Source organism: Panthera tigris, chromosome B4 (genome assembly GCF_018350195.1).
Source record: "Panthera tigris isolate Pti1 chromosome B4, P.tigris_Pti1_mat1.1, whole genome shotgun sequence".
Classification (NCBI taxonomy): domain Eukaryota; kingdom Metazoa; phylum Chordata; class Mammalia; order Carnivora; family Felidae; genus Panthera; species Panthera tigris.
Genome location: NC_056666.1, coordinates 41,146,111 through 41,168,368, shown reverse-complemented (window position 1 = coordinate 41,168,368; position 22,258 = coordinate 41,146,111). Strand labels below are relative to the sequence as shown.

General features: G+C 42.2%; 1 protein-coding gene across 5 annotated transcripts in view; it reads right to left on the bottom strand.

Moving 5' to 3' along the window:
* COPS7A (COP9 signalosome subunit 7A) overlaps positions 1 to 22,258 on the bottom strand; it is a 34,812-nt gene continuing 12,554 nt past the window's right edge. Inside the window, exons 1-9 of one of the 5 annotated variants that reach the window (XM_007089603.3) lie at positions 18,689 to 18,744; positions 6,237 to 6,697; positions 5,575 to 5,779; positions 3,795 to 3,870; positions 3,249 to 3,337; positions 2,091 to 2,293; positions 1,375 to 1,480; positions 1,059 to 1,210; positions 1 to 891 (exon numbers count right to left, since the gene is read on the bottom strand). In XM_007089603.3, the coding sequence (XP_007089665.1) occupies positions 852 to 891; positions 1,059 to 1,210; positions 1,375 to 1,480; positions 2,091 to 2,293; positions 3,249 to 3,337; positions 3,795 to 3,870; positions 5,575 to 5,736 (828 nt within the window). In that variant the 5' untranslated portion in view covers positions 5,737 to 5,779; positions 6,237 to 6,697; positions 18,689 to 18,744 and the 3' untranslated portion in view covers positions 1 to 851. Of the gene's footprint in view, positions 892 to 1,058; positions 1,211 to 1,374; positions 1,481 to 2,090; positions 2,294 to 3,248; positions 3,338 to 3,794; positions 3,871 to 5,574; positions 5,780 to 6,150; positions 6,698 to 18,688; positions 18,745 to 22,258 lie in introns of those variants that run through there. The other 4 variants (XM_042991674.1, XM_007089604.3, XM_007089605.3 and 1 more) reach the window with 4 other exon arrangements.

Here is a 22,258-nt window from a genome sequence, read left to right as displayed (position 1 = left end):
TGTTTGTAGATAGACTTCTCATAGATTTATTTCTGTTTCATGTTATATATAGATATACGTATATATACTTTTTTTTTTTTTTTTATACAATCTATATCCCCTTCCCTTCCCCACCAAACTCACAAAAGGAAGTATAAATCCTTCCAGGATTGCCATCAGGCTTTCGAAGATAGCCAGGGCTAAGAAAGAACCATCTCTCAAGATCTCAAGAGACAGCTGCCCTTCTTAGGCTCTGGGGTCATTGAAGCAGCAGCATTCCCAGGACCCAAGCGGAGGAGAGAGGAAAGGAATAAACTGTAGTGTGACAGGATTCTAGGATGAAAGTGTCCAGTGACTCCTAGAATGGCAGACTGGCTCCCAGAATTCTCCGGGTGGGAATAAAGATGGGAGCCCTATGGCTCTTCAGATGCTGCCCAAATAGGCTGGGGGTAAGGAGTACAAACTGGGCATTAAGCATGCAGGGGTGGAGAGGTACCAGAAGAAACACATGTGGGTTATGCTGGAGAAGCAGTCCCACCTACTCAATGATATATAAGAAACAGGGAGAGATGTTGCTGCCCCCCCCCCTTAAAGAAATAGGGGGAGAGTACAGCAGGGAGGTGGAGGGAGACAATGAGACACATAAGAAAGCCACATAAAGCAAAAGTACCAACAAAATCATGACTTGTACTTGCCTCCTCCCTAGAGAAGGTGTGATATATGCTTGGGGGTCACGGAGAGGAGAGGGAGGTTAAGGGTCATGAACCTAGGATTATCAGCTGGCCAGGGGCACAGGAAGGCTCTCTGAGGACTCCTAAGGGACAGGCAGGAAGCTGGGACCCCACATCCCCAGGGAAGAAATGACAGTCCTTTCAGTTCGACTTGGACCAAATCTTGGCACTCCCTCGGAGCCTGGCAAGGGGAAGAGAGAGAGAAAGGCTGCAGGGAATCCCCTAACGCCTGAGGGCTCCCCCCATATCCTACCCCCATGCAAATGACTGAAGGGCTGAAGACAGCTAGGTCTCTAAAGTAAAAGCAGGGCACCCCAGAAGCAAGTGGTTCCTGCCACAGTGGCTCACCCCTTGCCCTTTGAGGCTTTCTTGCTGGGCTGGCGCTGGTTGGTGCCAGGAGCAGGTTCCCTCAGCTCAGTCAGGTGTTGCTCAGGGTCCTGAGAGGTAGCCGCGGCGGCTGCTGCTGTTGTAACTTTAATGGTTTTTTTAAGGTTGGCGACCTGCCAGGATGAAAAGAAATGGGGAACAGTGAGGGAAGTTCCAGAATCTGACAGTCCCTGCCTGTCTTGTCTATCTGCTACAGCCACGGTGCAAACCCCCCTGCACAGGATGACTGGCCCAGGCTGGAGGAGCCTGGGTCCGTCCTGATCCCCTGCCTGCTCACCTCGCTCTCGATCTGTTGCTTCAGGCCTAGCTGCTGCTCCTTGTGTTGGTTGGCACGGCTCACCTGCTCCTCAATGCCTGACAGCACCACCTCACAGCCCACACACCTGCGAGGATCAGGAACGAAGAAGTGTCAGTGGAAGGCAGCGGTGATCACGCACTCGTGAAAAACAGACTCAGGATATCCTGCAGCCAAACCCTTGTCCGAGTAAGGAACCCTCGCCAGGGCACCTGGAAACCACCGGCAACAAGAGTCCCAGGAGCCACAGAGACACTCAGGTCGGATACGAGAGGTATAGGAAGTGCCTGGAGTAACGTGTAACATGCGAGTAGGAACTTAAAACAAAATTGGGTAGACGTTGGAGAAAAAAAATAAAATAAAAAAGGTATATTAATGAATTTAAGCTAGACAAGAACAGAAAGAGAAAAACGGAAGTGGAAGAGACCCATGGCCTGTAGACAGTGCAGGTTACAGTACCGCTCCTCCTCCCTTCCCCCACTTACTGTACCAAGGACACTGCCTCTGGCCTCCTGCCTCCCAGGCCCTCCTCTGCTCCCTTCTGCCCTCAGAAGCCTTTGGAGGAATGAGCTCATTTCCCTTCAACGTCTAGGATTCCACCGCTGCAGCCCAGCCCAGCCCAGCCCTCCCTCCTTCAGAAGCCCTCCCCCTTTCTTGGAGTGAGAAGAGAAGGAACAGGGCCAGGACACAGGTCTCACCACTCCTGCAGGGTCCGAGCAATGGCACTGAGGTCCTGGCGCTGGATGTCCCGCCCAATGCTGTAGTCAACCTCTAGCCGCTGATTGCGCTGGTCCAGGGAGCCGCGGAGAACGTCGGCATACACAGCTTCAATGACAAGGTCTTCCAGCTGCCGCACATTGCGCAGGGCGAGGGCCTCCAGCAACACTGCATATGGGATACACTGGGGCCAGGGGCGGGGGGGGGGGGGGTGGTTGGGCTGGGATTTGTGCAGTTCTGCAAGCAGACAAGGGCTTCCAAGATTTTTCCCTCCTTTCCCCTCCTGCCCAGGCTCCCCTACCTACTCTCCGCTCCTATTCCTGAATGATTTCCTCTAAAAGGCTGGTTCTAAAGCAAAATAAGTAAACGCACTGCCACCTGAAAAATAACATCCTGAGAAGAATAGCCAGAAATAAAATAGAAGATTTATATTCCCCTTCGACCTTATTCCTCCCACGCCACAGAGGAAGAAAGTAACATCTGCCTGGGTGTCACTCCTCTGGCCACAGCTCAGGACAGCACACAGACCTTGGTCCAGATAAGCCTGACAAAACGGGAGTATGTGGTGTGGGAGGGATCTGGAGTTACTGTGCATCATTTATACTCCACCTCCTTCCAAAGAGCATCTCACAACAGAGAGACACGTGATTTATGTAAAACCATGAAACAACAAGAGAATCAAATAATAATTGGGAGAAGGTAGACAGGTGGAGAGGGTATTTAAAAAACTGAACCTGCAGAGATATTTCTAGCAAACAGAAGCCTAGCACTTCACCAGAAGAGAGAGTCTTGTTCTCAGATCTGCAAGCTGAGGCTGTTGGTGTGGGACTTTCTCTAGCGGGGAGGGTGATTGTTAAACAAAAGAATGGCATCCCAGTTGCTATTTTGACCCAAAAGGCAAAAAGTGTTGAATGAAAAACAGAAACAAAACAGAAAACTAAGAGAATAATATTCAGGCTGAAAGGCTACAGGCAGTAGAGTTTACATACCTTGGAGGGACAGGGTGGGGGTGGGAAGGCAGAACTGTGTGGACATAGGCTGTCTGAGTGCAAATTCCCTTCAAATAGGCCCTTTGTGAAGGGATATAACTCTTGGCTCAGGACTGGGGGCAGGGGGGTGGGGGCAGGACTCTTACTCACCTTGACTTTGGCAGCCAGGGTGACAACTGATAGGTGTCGAAGCTTATTCTTCTGAGCCTCTGTGAGTGGGGGAAGATTCCGGGCTTCAGCTACGAAAAAAGGAGAAAGTGTAGGAAGTTCAGATTACGCTTTTGTGGGAAGCCCTAGCCTCTTCCTTTGCCTTCTTTTTTTTTTTTTTAGTTTTCTATGCCAATTCAAGTCTTAACCTTGACCTATGTACCCCAGGAGGGTATCCCAGCAAATCCTTCTAAGTTCTTTGAGAAATTGCCCTTCTGGGGGCACCTGGGTGGCTCAGTCAATTAAGCATCCGACTTCGGCTCAGGTCGTGACCTCACAGTTTGTGAATTCAGGCCCCACACTGGGCTCCACGCTGACAGCTCAGAGCTTGCCTGGATGCTCTGTCTCTGTCTCTCTCTCTCTGCCCGTCCCTCACTCACACAAGGATGCTTGTGCGCGGTCTCAAAAATAAATAAACATTTAAAAAAAAGAGAGAGAAATTGCCCTTCTCCCACCTCCACGACGCCAGAGCTCTAGCCCTCCGGTTACCTAAGTAATCAGCATATGTCCCATAAGCAAACACTGTGAGCAGCCGGAATGTGGAAGCGAAGTCACTCTCAGCCAGCTGCAGGAATAGGAAGGAAGATGTGACAGGATGGGCCTCTCCCCAGCCTCCCAGCCTTACCCTGTTTTGAATTCCACTTTCTGGCCCCATCTGGCCCCTCTCCCATCATCTCTCCCAGCTCACCGAGAGGACCTCTCTGCCTCTCTGATCACTCTCCCTACGGGAAGGCCTCATTTCTACCTCACGGCCTTTGTTTACACTATTCTCCAAATTCACCAGGCCCTCTTCCTCCAAACATCTTCAATTCCTACCCTAAATTCTGAATTGAAAACAAGTGTTCAGCAGCACGTGCACATGCATGTACATGTATACACACACACACACAGTGTTCTGGTCCTTAGGGTGTGTTTCATATTTCCGAATCTGAATATCCTTTAGGCAGTCTGCTGTACTTTCTAATTCACCCAACACTCCTGCATTAGCCTTACTCATCTCTGACAGCTGCATGGCCTCAGCAGGTGCTGGAATTTGTGGCCTCTGTGTCAGACCTGCTGCACCCAGGAGGCTTTCATCACCCAGGTCAGTGCACCCAGATCTCCTCTCCTATCACTGATCACTCATACTGGCACTTAATTTAGGCTGTTACCTAAGAATATCCTTCTTTTCAGTAAGATTACCAGTCCCTGGTATCCCGCTTAGGTCCCTTACCAGTCCCTGGTATCCCACTTAGATCTAGAAGAGCTATGTGTGTGTTTGGCTCTCAATAAATACTTGCTAAATAAATAATTTACACATCTATATCCATTTATCTTATCTCTGCAACTGGAATATAAGTTTTAGAAGAGTAATAAGCACTGTGTCTGCACTGTGTCTTGTATTTCTCTGGTATTCCCAGATGACTAGCAGAGAGATAAACAAACACCCAATAAATACTTCTTTTTCTTCACCTTAATGGACCCTCTTTAGTTCCACGGCCTAGGAAAGCAGGGAGAGAAAGCCAGTTTTCTCCATACCAGAGTGGTCCCAAAAGGTTAAATCCATTGACTCAGTCAATCACTGGCTCTCAAAAACTTAACACAGTTTGCCCATATACCAATGCCATAGCATCTCAGGACTTGGGCTAACGTCAAACATTTTTGTGATCCACCCACTCTAGACTTTAACTCTTAACCCTGCCTCTTCCGTGTGAATAGTTCTCTCTGCTCTGTTCCTAGCATCTTGCCACACATCTCTGGGGAAAAGACACCTTCTAACACTTCTAGACATTTACCTCACTTAAGTGAATTAGCAAAGGGGACAAAGTGGGGAGAGGAGGGCATGTCAGTTTCATGTTCGTTCCTTCCATTTGTACTGGACTTTATACTTCCCATAATCTCACCTGATTTCTATAACAGTGAAGGGCAGTGTCCACTCCAATTTTAAAAGAGAAAACTGAGGTCCTAAAGTAAAAATGACCTGATCAAGGTGACATGATTTTATTAAGGGCTACTACATTGGTGGAGACAGGCTGGAATCAGGTCTCCTTTTCTGAACCACATGTTCTTTTGCTTAAAAATGAAAAATACTGGGTTTTACAGATCACTCATCACCAAAGGGAACTAAGAGGTTTACCTGCCTACTTATTTATGCCAGCTGCTAACTAATCATCATCATATTCTAATTCAACTGAATGGTTATGGGGTTGCCAGTGAGTCCTGCCCACCCATTCTCAAATTCAAACTTAGACCCAAGCCTCCCTGTGGGCTATCCAGGTCAGGAACCCACCTCTCTAACATTAGGCATATCCAGCAGTTCCCCAAACACGTAGACACCAGGAGCCTCCAGCACCTGGTGGATGAGTGTGGCCAGCGCTGCCCCCTTGGCTGACTTGGCCAGGAGCAGAAATTGCTCCTGGTTCTGCCCTGTCACCTTCACCTCGGCACTCATGGCTGCACTGAGCTGGGGGGACCTGGGCTCAGGATATCTGGAGCTGCAAGGAAAGAGGATGTGAAGCTGGAGGTCCCTGAACACTGAGAGGACGAGAAGCACTGGGGTCAGGGGCTGGATTGCAGACGCACTGAGTCACTTCTGCAAATGAGGAAACAGAGGTGGAGTAGTTTAAAACTCGGATCTAGGAATCCTACAGTTGGCCACTTTGATGGAAACCTGACTGAGACAGGGTTGCCACGCCCCCTCCCCCATCCCTGGGCCAATCCCAAGCCCCAACCACGTGAACCCCATTGAACCCCCTAGGCACAGGATGTAGTGGGGGAAGGGGCGTTACATGGTGTACACCCCAATAACAACAGTCCCTCAAATTTCCTTGGTGCCCCGCAAGTGCCCCCAACCACGTGACCTCACCCTCAGGATCCTTCCGCGTGGCTCCGCCCCCTCCCTTAAAGAGGCCGCCCAGGGACCGCAGGCTCACGCCGACTGCCCAGTCGTACCCTGGGTCAGACTCTGCGGGCCGGCCGCTACCTGGAAGCTTCGTCTTCCAGCACACCGGGCGGGGCCGCTGCTCCGTCACCTCCGGCAGCTGTTCTGAGCCTTTCCTGCCACCTCCCTGCAGAGTCGCTCTGGCCACTAAACTCTATGGCTGGCTTCCGGGTCGTACTTCCGCTCTTAAGAGACCGGTTTGGGGCGGGACATGCCCCTCCCCTGCCTTCCGCCGGCTGAAGCTCCTGCGAGCGCCAGTCATTCTACTCTCTGACTGGCTGTTGAGGAGAATGACGGGCGCCTTTTTTCCTGTCCTGTTTCAATAAAACTTTATTGTTGGGCGAGCGCCAGACGCTAAATGTAGAGGGAACCCCTGGTCTCCAGCAGGTACCGGGTGGCTATGTGTCAGATCTAAGCTGCCTGAAATCTGGAGATCCGCGGGGCTGCACACTGTGCCTGAGGGACAGGAAAGCTGTAACGGGAAAGAGAGAGGGAGAAGGGAAAGGGGGAGGGGTTGCGGGAGAGAGAAATGAGGAGGAGATGGGAAGGAGACAAGAATCAATGATAGAAGTTTAGCAGCAAGGATCACCTGGCTATTTTAACCACTTTTTTTTTTTTTTTTTTGAGAAGCAAGAGGAAAGAAGTGGAAAAAGTAAAGGAAATAATAATAGATAACGTGTATTGAGTGGTTACTGTTGGTCAGGTATCTTATCTCATTGAATCCTCATACCGCATCCCTAGTGTGACTCCAGGACACCGTTTATCATGGTAGAGTGATGCTTTGCTGTGCATTACATCTTTTAATTCTTCAGAGAGGAAATACCTCTAGGTGGAAGGAAGGCATCTGTTATTATTCTCATTTTACAGATAAGGAAACTGAGGCTCATAAGAATTTAGAGATTTGCCTGAAACTCAGGTTTCTTCAAGCCTAGACCATTCTTCCATGTCACCATGATACTTTAGGGAAAATAATAAACAACTAACATTTCTATAGTGTTTAAATTTCATACCAGGCTTGCTTGCAGAAGGTCAAATGAGAACAAAGTTAATGACATCTCAGAGGCCTTTGTGTTAGGCGCTGAACTAAGAGCTTTACTTAATTCATTTGATATTGATAACAATCTATTATTGTTTCAATTTTCCAGATGGAAAAGCTGAGGCCCAGGGAAGTTAAGCAATTTATAAGCAATGAAATGAGAAGAAAGTGGGGGGGGGGGGGAAGAGAATATAAATGAAGGGAGTATCACAGGACTGTTAGACTGCTGGAGCTGAAGGGACTTCAAACTCAAAGTTTATGGTCCACATGGCTTGGTTTATGATAGCAAATGAGAAGCAGAACCAGAGTAAGGAGATGAGGGGCAGGGAGAGAGAAAGGATCAAAAAAGGAGGAGGAAGAGGCAGAGGAGAAAGAGAAGAAAATAAGGGAAGAGATGACACAAAAGTGAGGAAAAGGAATCAAAAGCATACCAAAATATCCAAAGTTTGAAAGAACCAAAGAATTAAGGAGTCCAATCTTACCAACTTAAAGAGGAAAGGAAAGGGGCACCTAGGTGGCTCAGTTGGTTAAGCATCCGATTTCGGCTCAAGTCATGATCTCATGGTTCATAGGTTCAAGACCTGCATTGGGCTCTGTGCTGACAGCTCAGAGCCTAGAGCCTGCTTTGAATTCTGTGTCTCCCTCTCTCTCTGCCCCTACCCCGCTCACACTGTCTGTCTCTGTTTCAAAAAATAAGTAAATAAGCCACTAAAAAATTGTTTGAAGAGGGAAGGAAAAAGAAAAATATGAGGAAAGAACAAGAGTCCACATATGTTCTATTATGTGCCATGTCTTTACTTATTTGTTCAACTTTCAGACTTTTTTTTTTTTTTTTAATTTTAGAGAGTGGGGGAGAGGGGCAGAGAGAGAGAGAGAGAGAATCCCAAGCAGGGTCCAGCACAGAACCTGACATAGGACTCCATCCCACAACCCTGGGATCATAACCACAGCCCAAATCAAGAGTTGGACACTCAACCAACTGAGCCACCCAGTCACTCCAAGACTTTATTTTTTAGGGGCACCTGGCTGGCTCAGTTAGTAGAGCATGTGACTCTTGATGTCAGGATTGTGAGTTCAAACCCCATGTTGGTATGGAGCCTACTTAAAATAATTTTTAAAAAATTTTTAATACTTTATTTTTAGCTTTCGGTTTACAATAAAATTGAGAGTAAAGTACAAAGATTCCTCATAATAAGTCCTGCTCCCACATATGCCTAACCTCCCCATTAACAACATTACTCACCAAAATGGTACATTTTTTTTTTTTTTTTACCAAGGATGAATCTATATTGACCACATCATAATCATCCAAAGTCCACAGCTTATCTAACGGTTCAGTCTTGGTGGTGTACATTCAGTAGATTTGGATAATGAATAATGACATATATCCATAATTATAATATCATACAGAGTATTTTCACTCCCTGAAAAATTCTCTGTGCCCTACCTGTTCATCGCTCCCCACCCTGGACCCCTGGCAACTACTGATCTTTTTTCATTGTCTCCACAGTTTTGCCTTTTCCGGAATGTCATAGATTGGAAAACATACCATACCATATGTGGCCTTCTCATATTGGCTTTTTGCACTTTAACATTCCTCCCTATCTTTTCATGGCTTAATAGCTCATTTCTTTTTATTTTTTTTATTTTTTTTATTTTTTATTTTTTTTTAATTTTTTTTTTTTTTCAACATTTATTTTATTTTTGGGACAGAGAGAGACAGAGCATGAACGGGGGAGGCACAGAGAGAGAGGGAGACACAGAATCGGAAACAGGCTCCAGGCTCCGAGCCATCAGCCCAGAGCCCGACGCGGGGCTCAAACTCACGGACCGTGAGATCGTGACCTGGCTGAAGCCGGACGCTTAACCGACTGCGCCACCCAGGCGCCCCAGCTCATTTCTTTTTAGCACCACTAGTATTCCATTGTCTGGATGTACTACAGTTTATCTATTTACCTACTGAAAGACTTCTTGTCTGTTCCAAGTTTTGGCAATTATGAATAAGACTGCTATAAACATCTATGTGCAGGTTTTGGTATAGACAAAGTTCTCTGTTCCTTTGAGTAAACATCAAGGAGCATGATCACTTGATCATATGGTAAGAGTATATTTAGTTTTGTAAGAAACCACCAAACTGTCTTCCAAAATGGCTGTACTCATCAGCAATGCATGAAAGTTTCTTTTGCTCCACATGCTGGCCAAACTTTGGTATTGTTAGTGTTCCAGGTTTTGGCCCTTCTACTAGATATGTAGCGGTATCTTGTTGTTTTAATTTGCATTTCCCTGATGACATATGATGTGGAACATCCTTTCATATACTTACTTGCCTTCTGGATGTCTTTAATAGAGTATCGGTTAAGGTCTTTGGCCCATTTTTTAATTGGGTTGTTTGTTTTCTTGTTCATTGAGTTTTTTGGGGTTTTTTTGTTTGTTTTTAATTTTTTTAACGTTTATTTTCTTTTGAGAGAGAGAGCACAAGTGGGGGAGTGGCATAGACAGAAGGAGACACAGAATCCTAAGCAGGATCTGGGCCCCGAGCTGTCAGCACAGAGACTGACATGGGGCTTGAACTCATGAATGGCGAGATCATGACCTGAGCCAAAGTCAGACGCTTAACCGACTGAGCCACCCAGGGGCCCCAATTGAGTTTTGTTTTTTTTTTAAGTTTATTTATTTATTTTGAGAAAGAGGGAGGTGGTTCAGAGAGAGGGAGACAGAGAGAATCCCAAGCAGGCTCCTCACTGACAACACAGAGCCTGACACAGGGCTCAAACTTACGAACTATAAGATCCTGACCTGAGCTGAAACCAAGAGTCGAGCGCTTAACTGAGCCACCCAGGGCTCCCCTTCTTGTTTGTTGAGTTTTTGTATATTTTGGCTACCAATCTTTTATCAGCTGTGTCTTTTGCAAATATTATCGACTAGTCTGTGGCTTGTCTTCTAATTCTCTTCTCTAGTTGGTCTATTGCAGAACAGAAGTTTTTTTATATTAATTAAGTCCAGCTTATAATTATTTCTTTCATGGATTGTGTCATTGGTGTTGTATCTAAAAAGGCATTAACATACTCAAGGTCATCTAAGTTTTTCCTTTTATCTTCCAGGAGTTTTGTAGTTTTGCATTTTGCATTTAGGTCTGTGACCCATTTTGAGTTAATTTTGCCAAGGGTATAAACCCTTGTGTCTAAATTTCTTTCTTTCTTTCTTTCTTTCTTTCTTTCTTTCTTTCTTTCTTTCTTTCTTTCTTTCTTTCTTTCTTCATGTGAATAATACAGTGTTCCAGCATCATTTGTTGAAGAGACTATCTTTTTTTAAGGGGAGAGGATCAAACCATTTTATTGAGGGCCTTCAGACAAAGGTCGAAGAGTTAGGAGTACAATGAGATCCAACATCCTTGGCCAGGCCAGGATCTCCCCATCTTCACAGTCACCAAAAGTGAAGAGATTATCTTTGATCCATTGTATTGCTTCTGCTTTTTTTGTCAAGGGTTACTTGACTATATTTATACAGGTCTATTTCTGGGCTCTCTATTCTGGTACACTGATCTAGTTGTCTATTTTTTCACCAATACTACACTGTCTTGATTTTTATAGCTTAAAATTTTTTTTAATGTTTATTTATTTTTGAGAGAGAGATAGAGCTTGAGAAGGGCAGAGAGAGGGAAACACAGAATCCAAAGTTGGCTCCAGGTTCCGAGCTGTCAGCACAGAGCCCAATGCAGGGTGTGATCCCACAAACCACGAGATCGTGACCTGGGCTGAAGTCGATACTTAACCAACTGAGCCATCCAGGTACCCCTTGATTACCATAGTTTTATAGTTAGCCCTGAAATCAGATAGTTTCAGTTTCCTAACTTTATTTTTCCCCTTCAGTATTGTATAGGCTATTCTGGGTCTTTTGCCTCAGTTAATATCCTTAAGATAACTTTCTGGGATTGGGATTGCATTGACTCTATAGGTCAAGATGAGAAGAACTGATATTTTGATAATATTGATTCTTCGTATCCATAAAGATGGATTATCTTTCCATTTATTTAATTCTTCTTTGGTTTTGTTCATCAGAGTTTTATAGTTTTTCTCAGATAGATCTTATGTACATTTTGTTAGATGTATACCTAAGTATTTCACTTTTGGGGGTGCTAATGTGAATGTTGTTGTTTTAAATTACAAATTCCACTTGTTCATTGTTGGTATATAGGAAAGCAATTGACTTCTGTTTTTCGTTTGTTTATTTGTTTGTTTTTAAGATTTTATTTTATTTTTAAGTAATCTCTACACCCAACTTGGGGCTCGAACTTACATCCCTGAGATCAAGAACCACACACTCCACCCACTGAGCCAGCCAGGGACCCCAAAACTTGCTATACTTGCTTATTAGTTCCAAGAGAGTTTTGGGGTTTTTTTAGGAGAATTTTTTTTAATCAATTTTTTCAGATTTCCTACATGAATGATTATGTCCTCCGTAAACAAAGACAGTTTTATGTTTTTGTTCCCAATCTATATACCTTTTATATTTTTTAAAATTTTTATTTATTTATTTATTCATTTATTTATTTATTATCTTATTACATTAGCAAGGATTTCCAGTGCAATGTTGAAGAGTGGTGAGAAGGGACTTCCTTGCCTTGTACTTGATCTTAATGAGAAAGCTTCTAGTTTCTTACCACTAAGTATGATGTTAGCTGTAGGGTGTTGTTGCTGTTGTTATTCAATCTTTACAACAACCCTTTGAGGTGCATATCAATATCTTAGTTAACCTGTGGGGACACTGAGGGTCACAGAAGTTAAATAATTTATTGAAGGTCAGTATAATTAGCTGAGATCCAAATGCAAGTTTGTCTGATTTTGACACTGTGTTAAGAAAGAGAAGAAAAAGGGTTGCCTGGCTGGCTTAGTTAGTGGAGCCTGTGACTCTTGATCTCAGGACTGTGAGTTTGAGCCCTATGTTGGGTGTGGAGATTATTGAAAAAAATAATAAAATAAAATCAAGAAAGAAAGAAAGAAAGAAAGAAGAAAAAGCAGAAAGGAAGGAGGGAAGAGAGAGACAGAGATAATCTGAGATCTAGTCCTTGGGCGCCTGAGTGACTCAGTTAAGTATCTGACTTTGGCTCAGGTCATGAGCTCGTGGTTTGTGGGTTCAAGCCCCACATTGGGCTCTCTGCTGTCAGCACGGAGCCTGCTTTGGATCCTCTGTCTCCCTCTCTCTCTGTCCCTCTCCTGATCTCTCTCGGTCTCAAAAATAAATAAACATTTTTTTAAAATCTTAAAAAAAAAAAGAGGGGCGCCTGGGTGGCTCAGTCGGTTAAGCGTCCGACTTCAGCTCAGGTCATGATCTCACGGTCCGGTCCCTGAGTTCAAGCCCCGCATCGGGCTCTGTGCTGACCGCTCAGAGCTTGGAGCCTGTTTCGGATTCTGTGTCTCCCTCTCTCTCTGACCCTCCCCATTCATGCTCTGTCTCTCTCTGTCTCAAAAATAAATGAATGTTAAAAACAAATAATTTTTTTTTAATCTTAAAAAAAAAAAGAAAACAAAGGAATAGAGATGAGGAAAGAGGATAAGGGCAGAAAAATAAAGATCTCCAACAAGAAAATGGGAGCTAATGAAATTTAAGCAAAGCCTACAAAGTAACCATGCATTCACATGTTACTGACAGTTATGTACAAGGTCAATGGGGAGAGGGGCTGTGCTCTGTTTTTAATGTTAAGGATGGAAAACAAAATGCACTGAAATAAAGCTAGAGAAGCTGACTGACACCAAGTAGTCAGACACATAATAATATATTCATCGTTGATTCAAAAGGTTATACATTGAGCACCTCTTATAGCCAGGCATTGTTCTAGCTACTAGGCATATAGATAAAATACCTTGGTACTTACATTCTTGGTATTTACATTCTTGTGTTGAGACTCAGGTAGTACATACATATGTACATTAATGGTCAGGAGGTAATAAATATTATGAAGAAGAATAAAGCAAGGAGAGGGGTAGGGAGAATGTAGGAGACATTTGGTATTTTATTTATTTATTTTTAAATTGTAGTTTATTTTAGAGAGAGTGTGCACATGTGAGTGGGGCGGGCAGAAGGAGAGAGAGAATCTTTTTTTTTTTCAATTTTTTATGTTTATTTATTTTTGAGAGAGAGAGACAGAGTGTGAGCGGGGGAAAGGCAGAGAGAGAGGGAGACACAGAATCTGAAGCAGGCTCCAGGCTGTGAGCTGCCAGCACAGAGCCCGATGCAGGGCTCGAACCCACAAACTGTGAGATGGTGACCTAAGCTGAAGTCAGACGCTTAACCGACTGAGCCACCCAGGCACCCTGAGAGAGACAGAATCTTAAGCAGGATCCACACTCAGTGTGGAGCCTGACGAAGGGCTTGATCCCATGACCATGAGATCATGACCCGAGCCGAAATCAAGAGTTGATGGTGCCCCACTATTTTATATATTGTATATATATTTTATATATATATTATATTTTATATAATATATAATTATATAAAATTATATAAAATTATATTTTATATATTATATAAATTATATAAAGTATATAAAATTATATAAAATTATATAAAATTATATTTTATATATTATATAAATATATATTTTATATATTTATATAAAGAAAAGACCTCTCCGATAAGGTGACAATGGAGCAGAGATGTTAAAAGAAGACAAAGGAGCAAGTCCTGGGGATTTCTATGGGGACGATATTCCAGGTAGAGCCAACTACAAATATAAAGGCTCAAGATGAGAACATACTTGATGTGTTTGAGGAACATCAAGGGGGCCTCTGTGGTTAGAGCAGAGTGAGCAAGGGGAGAGACTTAGGGGATGAGGTCAGAGAGAGAACAAGGTGACTAGCTCTTATCAGGCCTTGTGGATCATTGTAAGGACTTTGGTGCTTACTCTGAGTGAGATGAGCAGCCATTGGAAGATTTGAGCAGATGAGTAACAGGTTCTTACCCGTATATTTAAAATAGGAAGGCTGTGGGGCACCTGGCTGGCTCAGTCAATGAAATGTGTGATTCTTGATCCCAGGGTCATGAGCTTGAGCCCCACACTGAGTGTAGAGATCACTTTTCAAAAATTTTCTTTTTTAGTATGATGGCTGCATGGACAGAAACAATGAGTCCAGTCTGGAGTCCACAGTAATTACCCAAGTGAGAGATGGCTGTGGGTTAGATGAGGGTGGTAGCAGTGGAGGTGAGAAGTAGTTGGATTTGGAATTTAATTTAAAGCTCGAATAAAGAGAATTTGCAAATAGATTAGATGTGAGGTGTGAAAGAAAAAGAAAGAGTTAAGAACAACATCATACAGGCAAGTAGCACCAAACTGCCAAAGTGCAGATCACATTAATCTTATATAAATTTTGCAGAAAATAGGAAAAGAAAGGACTCTCCTCAACTCATTATATGGGACCAGAATTGCTTTCATAACCAAACCAGAAAAGGGCAATATTAGAAAGGAAAATTATATAGGCCAATTTCATTTATTAATAGAGACACAAAAATCTTCAATAAAACACTAGCAAACTGAATCCAGCAATGTGCTAAAAGATAATACACCAAGACTAACTTGAATTTATGTCAAGAATTCAAGGGTAGCTTAATATTAGAAAATACACTCATTCTATTCATCATATTAGTACCTTAAAGGAATAAATCACACAATCATCCCAATAAATACAGAAAAAGCATGTGATGAAATCAACATGCATTTTTGATAAAAAAATTTTTTAGAGGGGCACCTGGGTGGCTCAGTCAGTTAAATGTCAGACTTTTTTTTTTTAATCCAAGTTAGTTAACATAATGATACATAATAATGTATCATAATAATAACATAACATAATAACATAATAATGATTTCAGGAGTAGAATTTAGTGATTCATCACTTACATATAATACCCAGTGCTCATCCCAACAATTGTCCTCCTTAATGCCCCTCAACCATTTATCCCATCAGTCCACCCAACTCCACCACTAGCAACCTTCAGTTTGTTCTCTGTATTTAAGAGTCTTTTATGGTTTATCTCCTTCTCTGTTTTTATATTATTTTTACTTCCCTTCCCTTATGTTCATCTGTTTTGTATCTTAAATTCCACATGTGAGTGAAATCATATGATATTTGTCTTCCTCTAACTTATTTTGCTTAGCATAATTCACTCTAGTTCCATCCACATTATTGCAAATGGCAAGGTTTCATTCTTTTTTTTTTTTTTTATCTCTGAGTAATATTCCATGGTATATATATACCACAACTTCTTTATCCATTCATCAGTTGATGGACATTTGGGCTCTTTCCATACTTCGGCTATTGTCATTAGCGCTGCTATAAACATTGGGGTCCATGTGCCCTTCGAAACAGCACTCCTGCATCCTTTCAATAAATACCTAGTAGTGCAATTACCGGGTCATAGCGTCGTTCTATTTTTAATTTTTTGAGGAATCTTCAGACTGTTTTCCAGAGTGACTGCACCAGTTTGCATTCCCACCAGCAGTGAAAAAGGGTTTCTTTTTCTCTGCATCCTTGCCAACATCTGTTGTTACCTGAGTTGTTAATTTTAGCCATTCTGACAGGTGTGAGGTGGTATCTCACTGTGGTTTTGATTTTTATTTCCCCGATGATGGGTGATGTTGAGCATTTTTTAAAGTGTGTGTTAGCCATCTGGATGTCTTTTTTGGAAAAATGTCTGTTTATGTCTTTTGCCCATTTCTTCACTGGATTATTTGTTTTTTAGGTGTTGAGTTTGATAAGATCTTTATAGATTTTGGATACTAACCCTTTATCTGATATGTCATTTGCAAATATCTTGTCCCATTCCATAGGTTGCCTTTTAGGTTTGCTGGTTGCTTCCTTCACTGTGCAGAAGCTTTTTATCTTGATGAAGTCCCAATAGTTCATTTTTGCTTTTGTTTCCTTTGCCCCCAGAGACATATCAAGTAAGAAGTTGTTGCAGCCAAGGTCAAAGAGGTTTTTGCCTATTTTCTTCTCTAGGATTTTGATGGCTTCCTGTCTTATGTTTAGGTCTTTCATCCATTTTGAGTTTACTTTTGTGTATGGTGTAAGAAAGTGGTCCAGGTCCATTCTTCTGCATGTTGCTGTCTAGTTTTCCCAACACCATTTGCTGAAGAGACTGCCTTTTTTTCCATTGGATATTCTTTCATGCTTTGCCAAAGATTAGTTGGCTATACGTTTCTGGGTCCATTTCTGGGTTCTCTATTCTGTTCCATTGATCTGAGTGTCTGTTTTTGTGCCAGTACCACACAGTCTTGATGATTATAGCTTTGTAATACAGCTTGAAGTCCGGAATTGTGATGCTTCCAGCTTTGGTTTTCTTTTCCAGGATTGCTTTGGCTATTCGGGGTCTTTTCTGATTCCGTACAAATTTTAGGATTGTTTGCTCTAGCTCTGAGAAAAATGTTGGTGTTATTTTGATAGGGATTGCATTGAATATGTAGATTGCTTTGGGTAGTATCAACAAACATCTGACTCTTGATCTCAACTCAGGCCTTGATCTCAGGGTCATGACTTTGGCCAGCACTGGGCTCTGTGCTGGGTGTGAAACCTACTTAAAAAGGTATTTTAGAAAACTCAAAGAGAACTTGTTAATCTGATAAAGGAATCCCTGGTATCACTAATTCTATTCAGTCTTGTAATGGGGATCCTAACCACAGCACTAAGACAAGGGAAAAAAGGATAAAGGATGGGATAAAAAAGAAGCAAAGCCATTGCCATTTTTAGAAAATATTAAAACGTGATAGCATATGTAGAAACTTCAAAAGAATGGAGGTGCCTGGGCGGCTCAGTTAGTTAAGCATCCAACTTTTGATTTCAGCTGAGGTCTTTTTTTAAATTTTTTTTTTAACTTTTTATTTATTTTTGAGACAGAGAGAGAGCATGAACGGGGGAGGGGCAGAGAGAGAGAGGGAGACACAGAATCAGAAGCAGGCTCCAGGCTCTGAGCCATCAGCCCAGAGCCCGACGCGGGGCTCGAACTCACGGAGGGCGAGATCGTGACCTGAGCTGAAGTCGGCCGCTTAACCGACTGAGCCACCCAGGCGCCCCTCAGCTGAGGTCTTGATATCACAGTTTGTGAGATTGAACCCCGTGTCAGGCTCCACACTGACAGTGCAGAACCTTCTTGGGATTCTCTCTCTCCCCCTCTCTCTATCCCTCCCCATCAATAAATAAGTAAACTATAAATCAATCAATAAATAAATACCTTGCAGAAGATAATATAGAATATATTCATGAATTCGGAGTAGGGAAGTATTTCTTAAGACTCAAATACACTAACTATGAAGAAAAATATTGATCAATTTTACTACATTAAAATCAAGAACAGGAGCCCCTGGGTGGCCTAGTCAGCTGGGTATCCAACTTTTAATTTTGGCTCTGGTCATGATCCCAACATTGTGGGATCAAGCCCTGGCTGAGTTCTCTTTTTTTTTAATTTATTTTATTTATTTTAATTTTTTTTAACGTTTTTATTTATTTTTGAGACAGAGAGAGACAGAGCATGAACGGGGGAGGGTCAGAGAGAGAGGGAGACACAGAATCTGAAACAGGCTCCAGGCTCTGAGCAGTCCGCACAGAGCCCGACGCGGGGCTCGAACTCACATACCGCGAGATCGTGACCTGAGCCGAAGTCGGACGCTTAACCGACTGAGCCACCCAGGCGCCCCCCGGCTGGGTTCTGAACTGAGTATGGAGCCTGGTTGGGATTCTCTCTCTCGTTCTGTCCCCTCTCCCCTGCTCATCCTCTCTCTCTCTCTTTTTTTCTCTCTAGAATAAAAAATATTTTAAAAAGAATGTTTAAGCCTATGATTAAAAAAAATCAAGAACATCTGTTCACCAAAAGACAGGTCCCAGAACAGAAAGAAGTATTTATAACATATATAACTAACAAAGGATGTATCCAGGATGTATATAAGTTAATAGGAAATATTACAAATTAATAGGAAAAAACTTCCTAACAACAGAAATTATAAGCATGAACTAAAGATTTAAACTACAACTTCACAAGAGGTAATCCACAAGGTCAACAAACATGAAAAGTTGCTCCCCTTCATTAGTAACCAGGCAATGCAAATTAAAGCCATAATGAAATATCACTGTATGAACAAAAATAGCTAAAATTGAAGTCTGAAAAAATCAAATGTTGACAAGAATCCAGAGTAAAAGCAATTCTCATATATAGTTAATGAGAGTACAAGTGGTTAAACCACTGTGGAAAACTGGTTAGCATTATTTAATAAAGTGGAAGATGCCCTATGATGCATTAATTCCACTTCTACATACATAACAAATACATACAGTTTTATACATATATCTTCAAAAGCAGACAAAAGAAACTATATAGTTAAGGAATGTACACACATATGAGGAAAAGCAAGGAAGTAATTGCCGTAAAAGTCAGAATACTGCTTACCTATGGCGAGGAGGGAATGATGTATGAGCAAGCAGGAACACACAAGTCCTTTTTGAACACCGGTAAGGTTTTTTAGTTAGCCTGGATGGTAGTCACAGGAGTATTTCCTCTGTAAGTTTTCCCTTTGTAAGTACTCAATATATTTTATATTTATTTTTGTTGCATTTGTCTTTACATGTGTCACATTTCACAATAAAAATGAGCTTTAAAGAGCATTTAATTCAACACCCATACAGGACAAAACTCTTAGCAAACTAGGAATAAAAGGGATTTTTCCTTAACTTGATAAAAGTTATTTTTAAAAAACACACAGAAAACACTATTCTTACTGGGAAAACATTGGAAGCATTTCTTTTAAAACCGGGAACAAAAGGAAGATGCCAGCTATCACTGCTTGTATTCAACATTGTACTAAAGATCCTGGCCAGCACAAGAAAAGGAAATTATAGGCATAGTATCAGAAAGGAAAAAGCAAACTGCCGTCATTTGCAGATGACATGATTGTCTTTGTAGAAAATTTAAAAAGTCTATAGAAAAATTATACAGCAGAGAGAGCTTATCAAAGTGGTTGGCTCTAAAACCAATATTGAAAATCAATTGCATTTCTATTTACCATCAAAAACCAATTTGAAATGTCATCTTAAAGATACCATTTACCATAACACAAAAGCAATGACGTGCCTAGGAATAAATAAAACCAAAGATGTGCATAATCTGTATGCAGAAAATGACACAATATCATTGAAAGACATTAAGGACCTAAATAAAGGAAAAGATATCCCAAATGCATGATAGGAAATTTCAGTATCCAAAAGATGTCAGACTCAAATTGGACTTTGGATTCAGTGCAATTCCAATCAAAATCCTGTGGAACTTGACAAGTTGATTCTCAAATACAGCAATGGCCAAGAAATGGCAAAATATTCCCCCCAAAGAGTGTATTGGCAAGGTGGCATTTGCTCTAGGAGATATCTAGGTTTATTTTAAAGCTGTAGGACAGTGTGCTATTGGTGCAGGTTTTAAAAAGTTGACTAATGAAACAGAATAGTGTCCAGAAACAGATCCAAGTAGATATAGAACTTTGATACATAACAGAGTTAGCAAAGCAGATCAGGCAGAAGGGAGGGACTATTTAGTAAATAAAATTGGGATAATTGATTTTCCATATCAAAAAATGCAAAATAGATTGTCATAAAAATCCATTACAGAAAATCAATTCTAGGTAGACTTAGGACTTAAGTATAAAGAGCAAAAGTTTAAAATCTTTTGAAGAATATGTAAGAAAATATTTTTCTGACCAGGAGGGTAGAGTGATTTTTTTATATAAGATACAAAAAGCATAATCATAAATTAAAGGTTGATGAATATGCCTATATTAAAATGAAGAACTTCTGATAATCAAGATACATCATGAAAAAAGTAAAGGACAGGTCACAAATATCTCACAAAAGAGAAGATATTTGCAATATATAAAGCTGACAAAAGATTTGTAGCCATAATAGATAAAGAACTCCTACAAACCAGTAAGAGTCAAAAAGAAAAGGTGTAGGGGCGTCTGGGTGGCTCATTTGGTTAAGCATCCAACTCTTGATTTCGGCTCAGGTCATGGTCTCATGGTTCATGGGTTCGAGCCCTGAGTTGGGCTCTGTACTCACAGTGTGGAGCCTGCTTGGGATTATCTCTCTCCTTCTCTCTGCCTCTCCCCAGCACTCTCTCTCTTTCTATCCCCCTGCCTCACAAAATAAATAAATGAACTTAAAAAAAAAAAGGAAAGATGTAGAATAGTATACACAGTATGCCGATTTTTATGTAAAACACACAGGGGAATAAGAATTTATATTACTATTTGCTTGTGCATGCAGAAACTGAAAGAATGCATAGAAATTAGTCACACTGAAGGCAGGGTTGGGAACTGGAAAGATGGTGGGTGGGGGAAAGAATGAGAACTCTCACTATACAATATTTTATATATTGAAAACTTCTCTTGCACATGTGAGTGTATTACCCACTCAAAATAATAAGTTGCAAAAATTAAGTAGTTGAATTTAAGTTAGTAAAAGAGAAAGAGAAGGACTGGGAGGAGAAGAGATGATGAATAGAGACCATCTTCTGAGATGCTTTGCTATAAAGGGAAACAGAGAAGGGCAGACACGGAAGGGGAAGGTGGAGCTAAGGAGGGCTTGTTTTCAGCTGTAATAAATTACAATACGCTTACATGCTGCTGCGATAATCAAGTAGAAAGGACAGTGATGCCAAGGAGAGGGAGGAGAGCCACTGGAGTGAAGACTTTGGGTGGTTGAGAGGCCTGAGACCTCCCCTCACCCAGAAGGAGACGTGGGCTAGGATGTGGAGGCAGGGGTGGGGGTGAGGAAGAGTTCTCTTCTGTCTGCTTCTATTTTCTCAGAGAAACAGCAAGCAAGATCATCAGCTGGGAGTGGGAAGAGTTCAGAAGGGCGTTGGACATTTGAGGACAGGAAACAGACAGAAATTTACCCTGAGAAATCCTGGGAAACCCCAATGAGCACAGAGATAATGATAAAGATACCAGCAGAGGCAGACACAGGGAAAGAATTTATAGATTGTGGAGTGCGGGAAGGTTCTCAAACTCATCTGAAGACACATTTATCACTCTGTATTTCATTGTCTCCTTCTCTAGATTCTAAGTTCCATGAAGACAGTGGTGACTTTGTTCTTGCTCTCCACTGTGTCTCCAGCCAGCAGCACAGTGCCCAGCACGTAGTAGGTGTTCCAAAAAGAGTCGTCAAAAGAAGGAAAGAATCAAGAATAGTAGAAATATGGGGCACCGGGGTGGCTCAGTCAGTTAAGTATCGGACTCTTGATTTTAGCTCAGGTCATGATCTCACAGTTCATGAGATAGATCCCTTTGACAGTGTGGAGCCTACTTAGGATTCTCTCTTTCCCTCTCTCTCTGCCCCTCCCCACTCATTCTCTCTCTCTCTCTCAATAGAGAAATAAACTTTAAAAATAAAAAGAATACTAGAAATAATTGATAATGATCCAAAGTCCTCGGTGTGAAAAGCACTTACACGGGTAGTGAATACTGACTTGATAAATTTCACCCACACCCATCATTTAATGAGTCCTCTTACAGCATATCCTCAGGCTATGGGGCTTAGTGGGGCCCAGGATATGGCATGATTTGCACACCCTGCCTCACATAGTCTGGTTCACATTCACTGTGTACTGTTTTTCCCTGACCACAGGGAAACACTAGGAGGGTGGCTCACTCACTGCTGTTTCTGACCATGGAATGAAGGGCTGTCAGGGACAGACAAACAGGAGGGCAACCGCTGCAGATGCTGGTCAGAACAGCAGGCTTCCTTCCGGGAGGCGGGAGTGCCAGGCTAATGACAGTAATAATGCAGACGATGGAGGGCAAGAATCTGGAGGAGCGTGGGTGTGAGCAGAGACTCAACCTAAAGCACTCAGCACAGGGCAGAGATCAGGGATGGCAGGCAGACAGAGAGGAAAGGCAAGAGGAGAGCAGAGAAGAGAATGAAGAATTCAGAGTGGGCAGGGGTCCCAGGTAAAATTTACTAAGCAATAAAT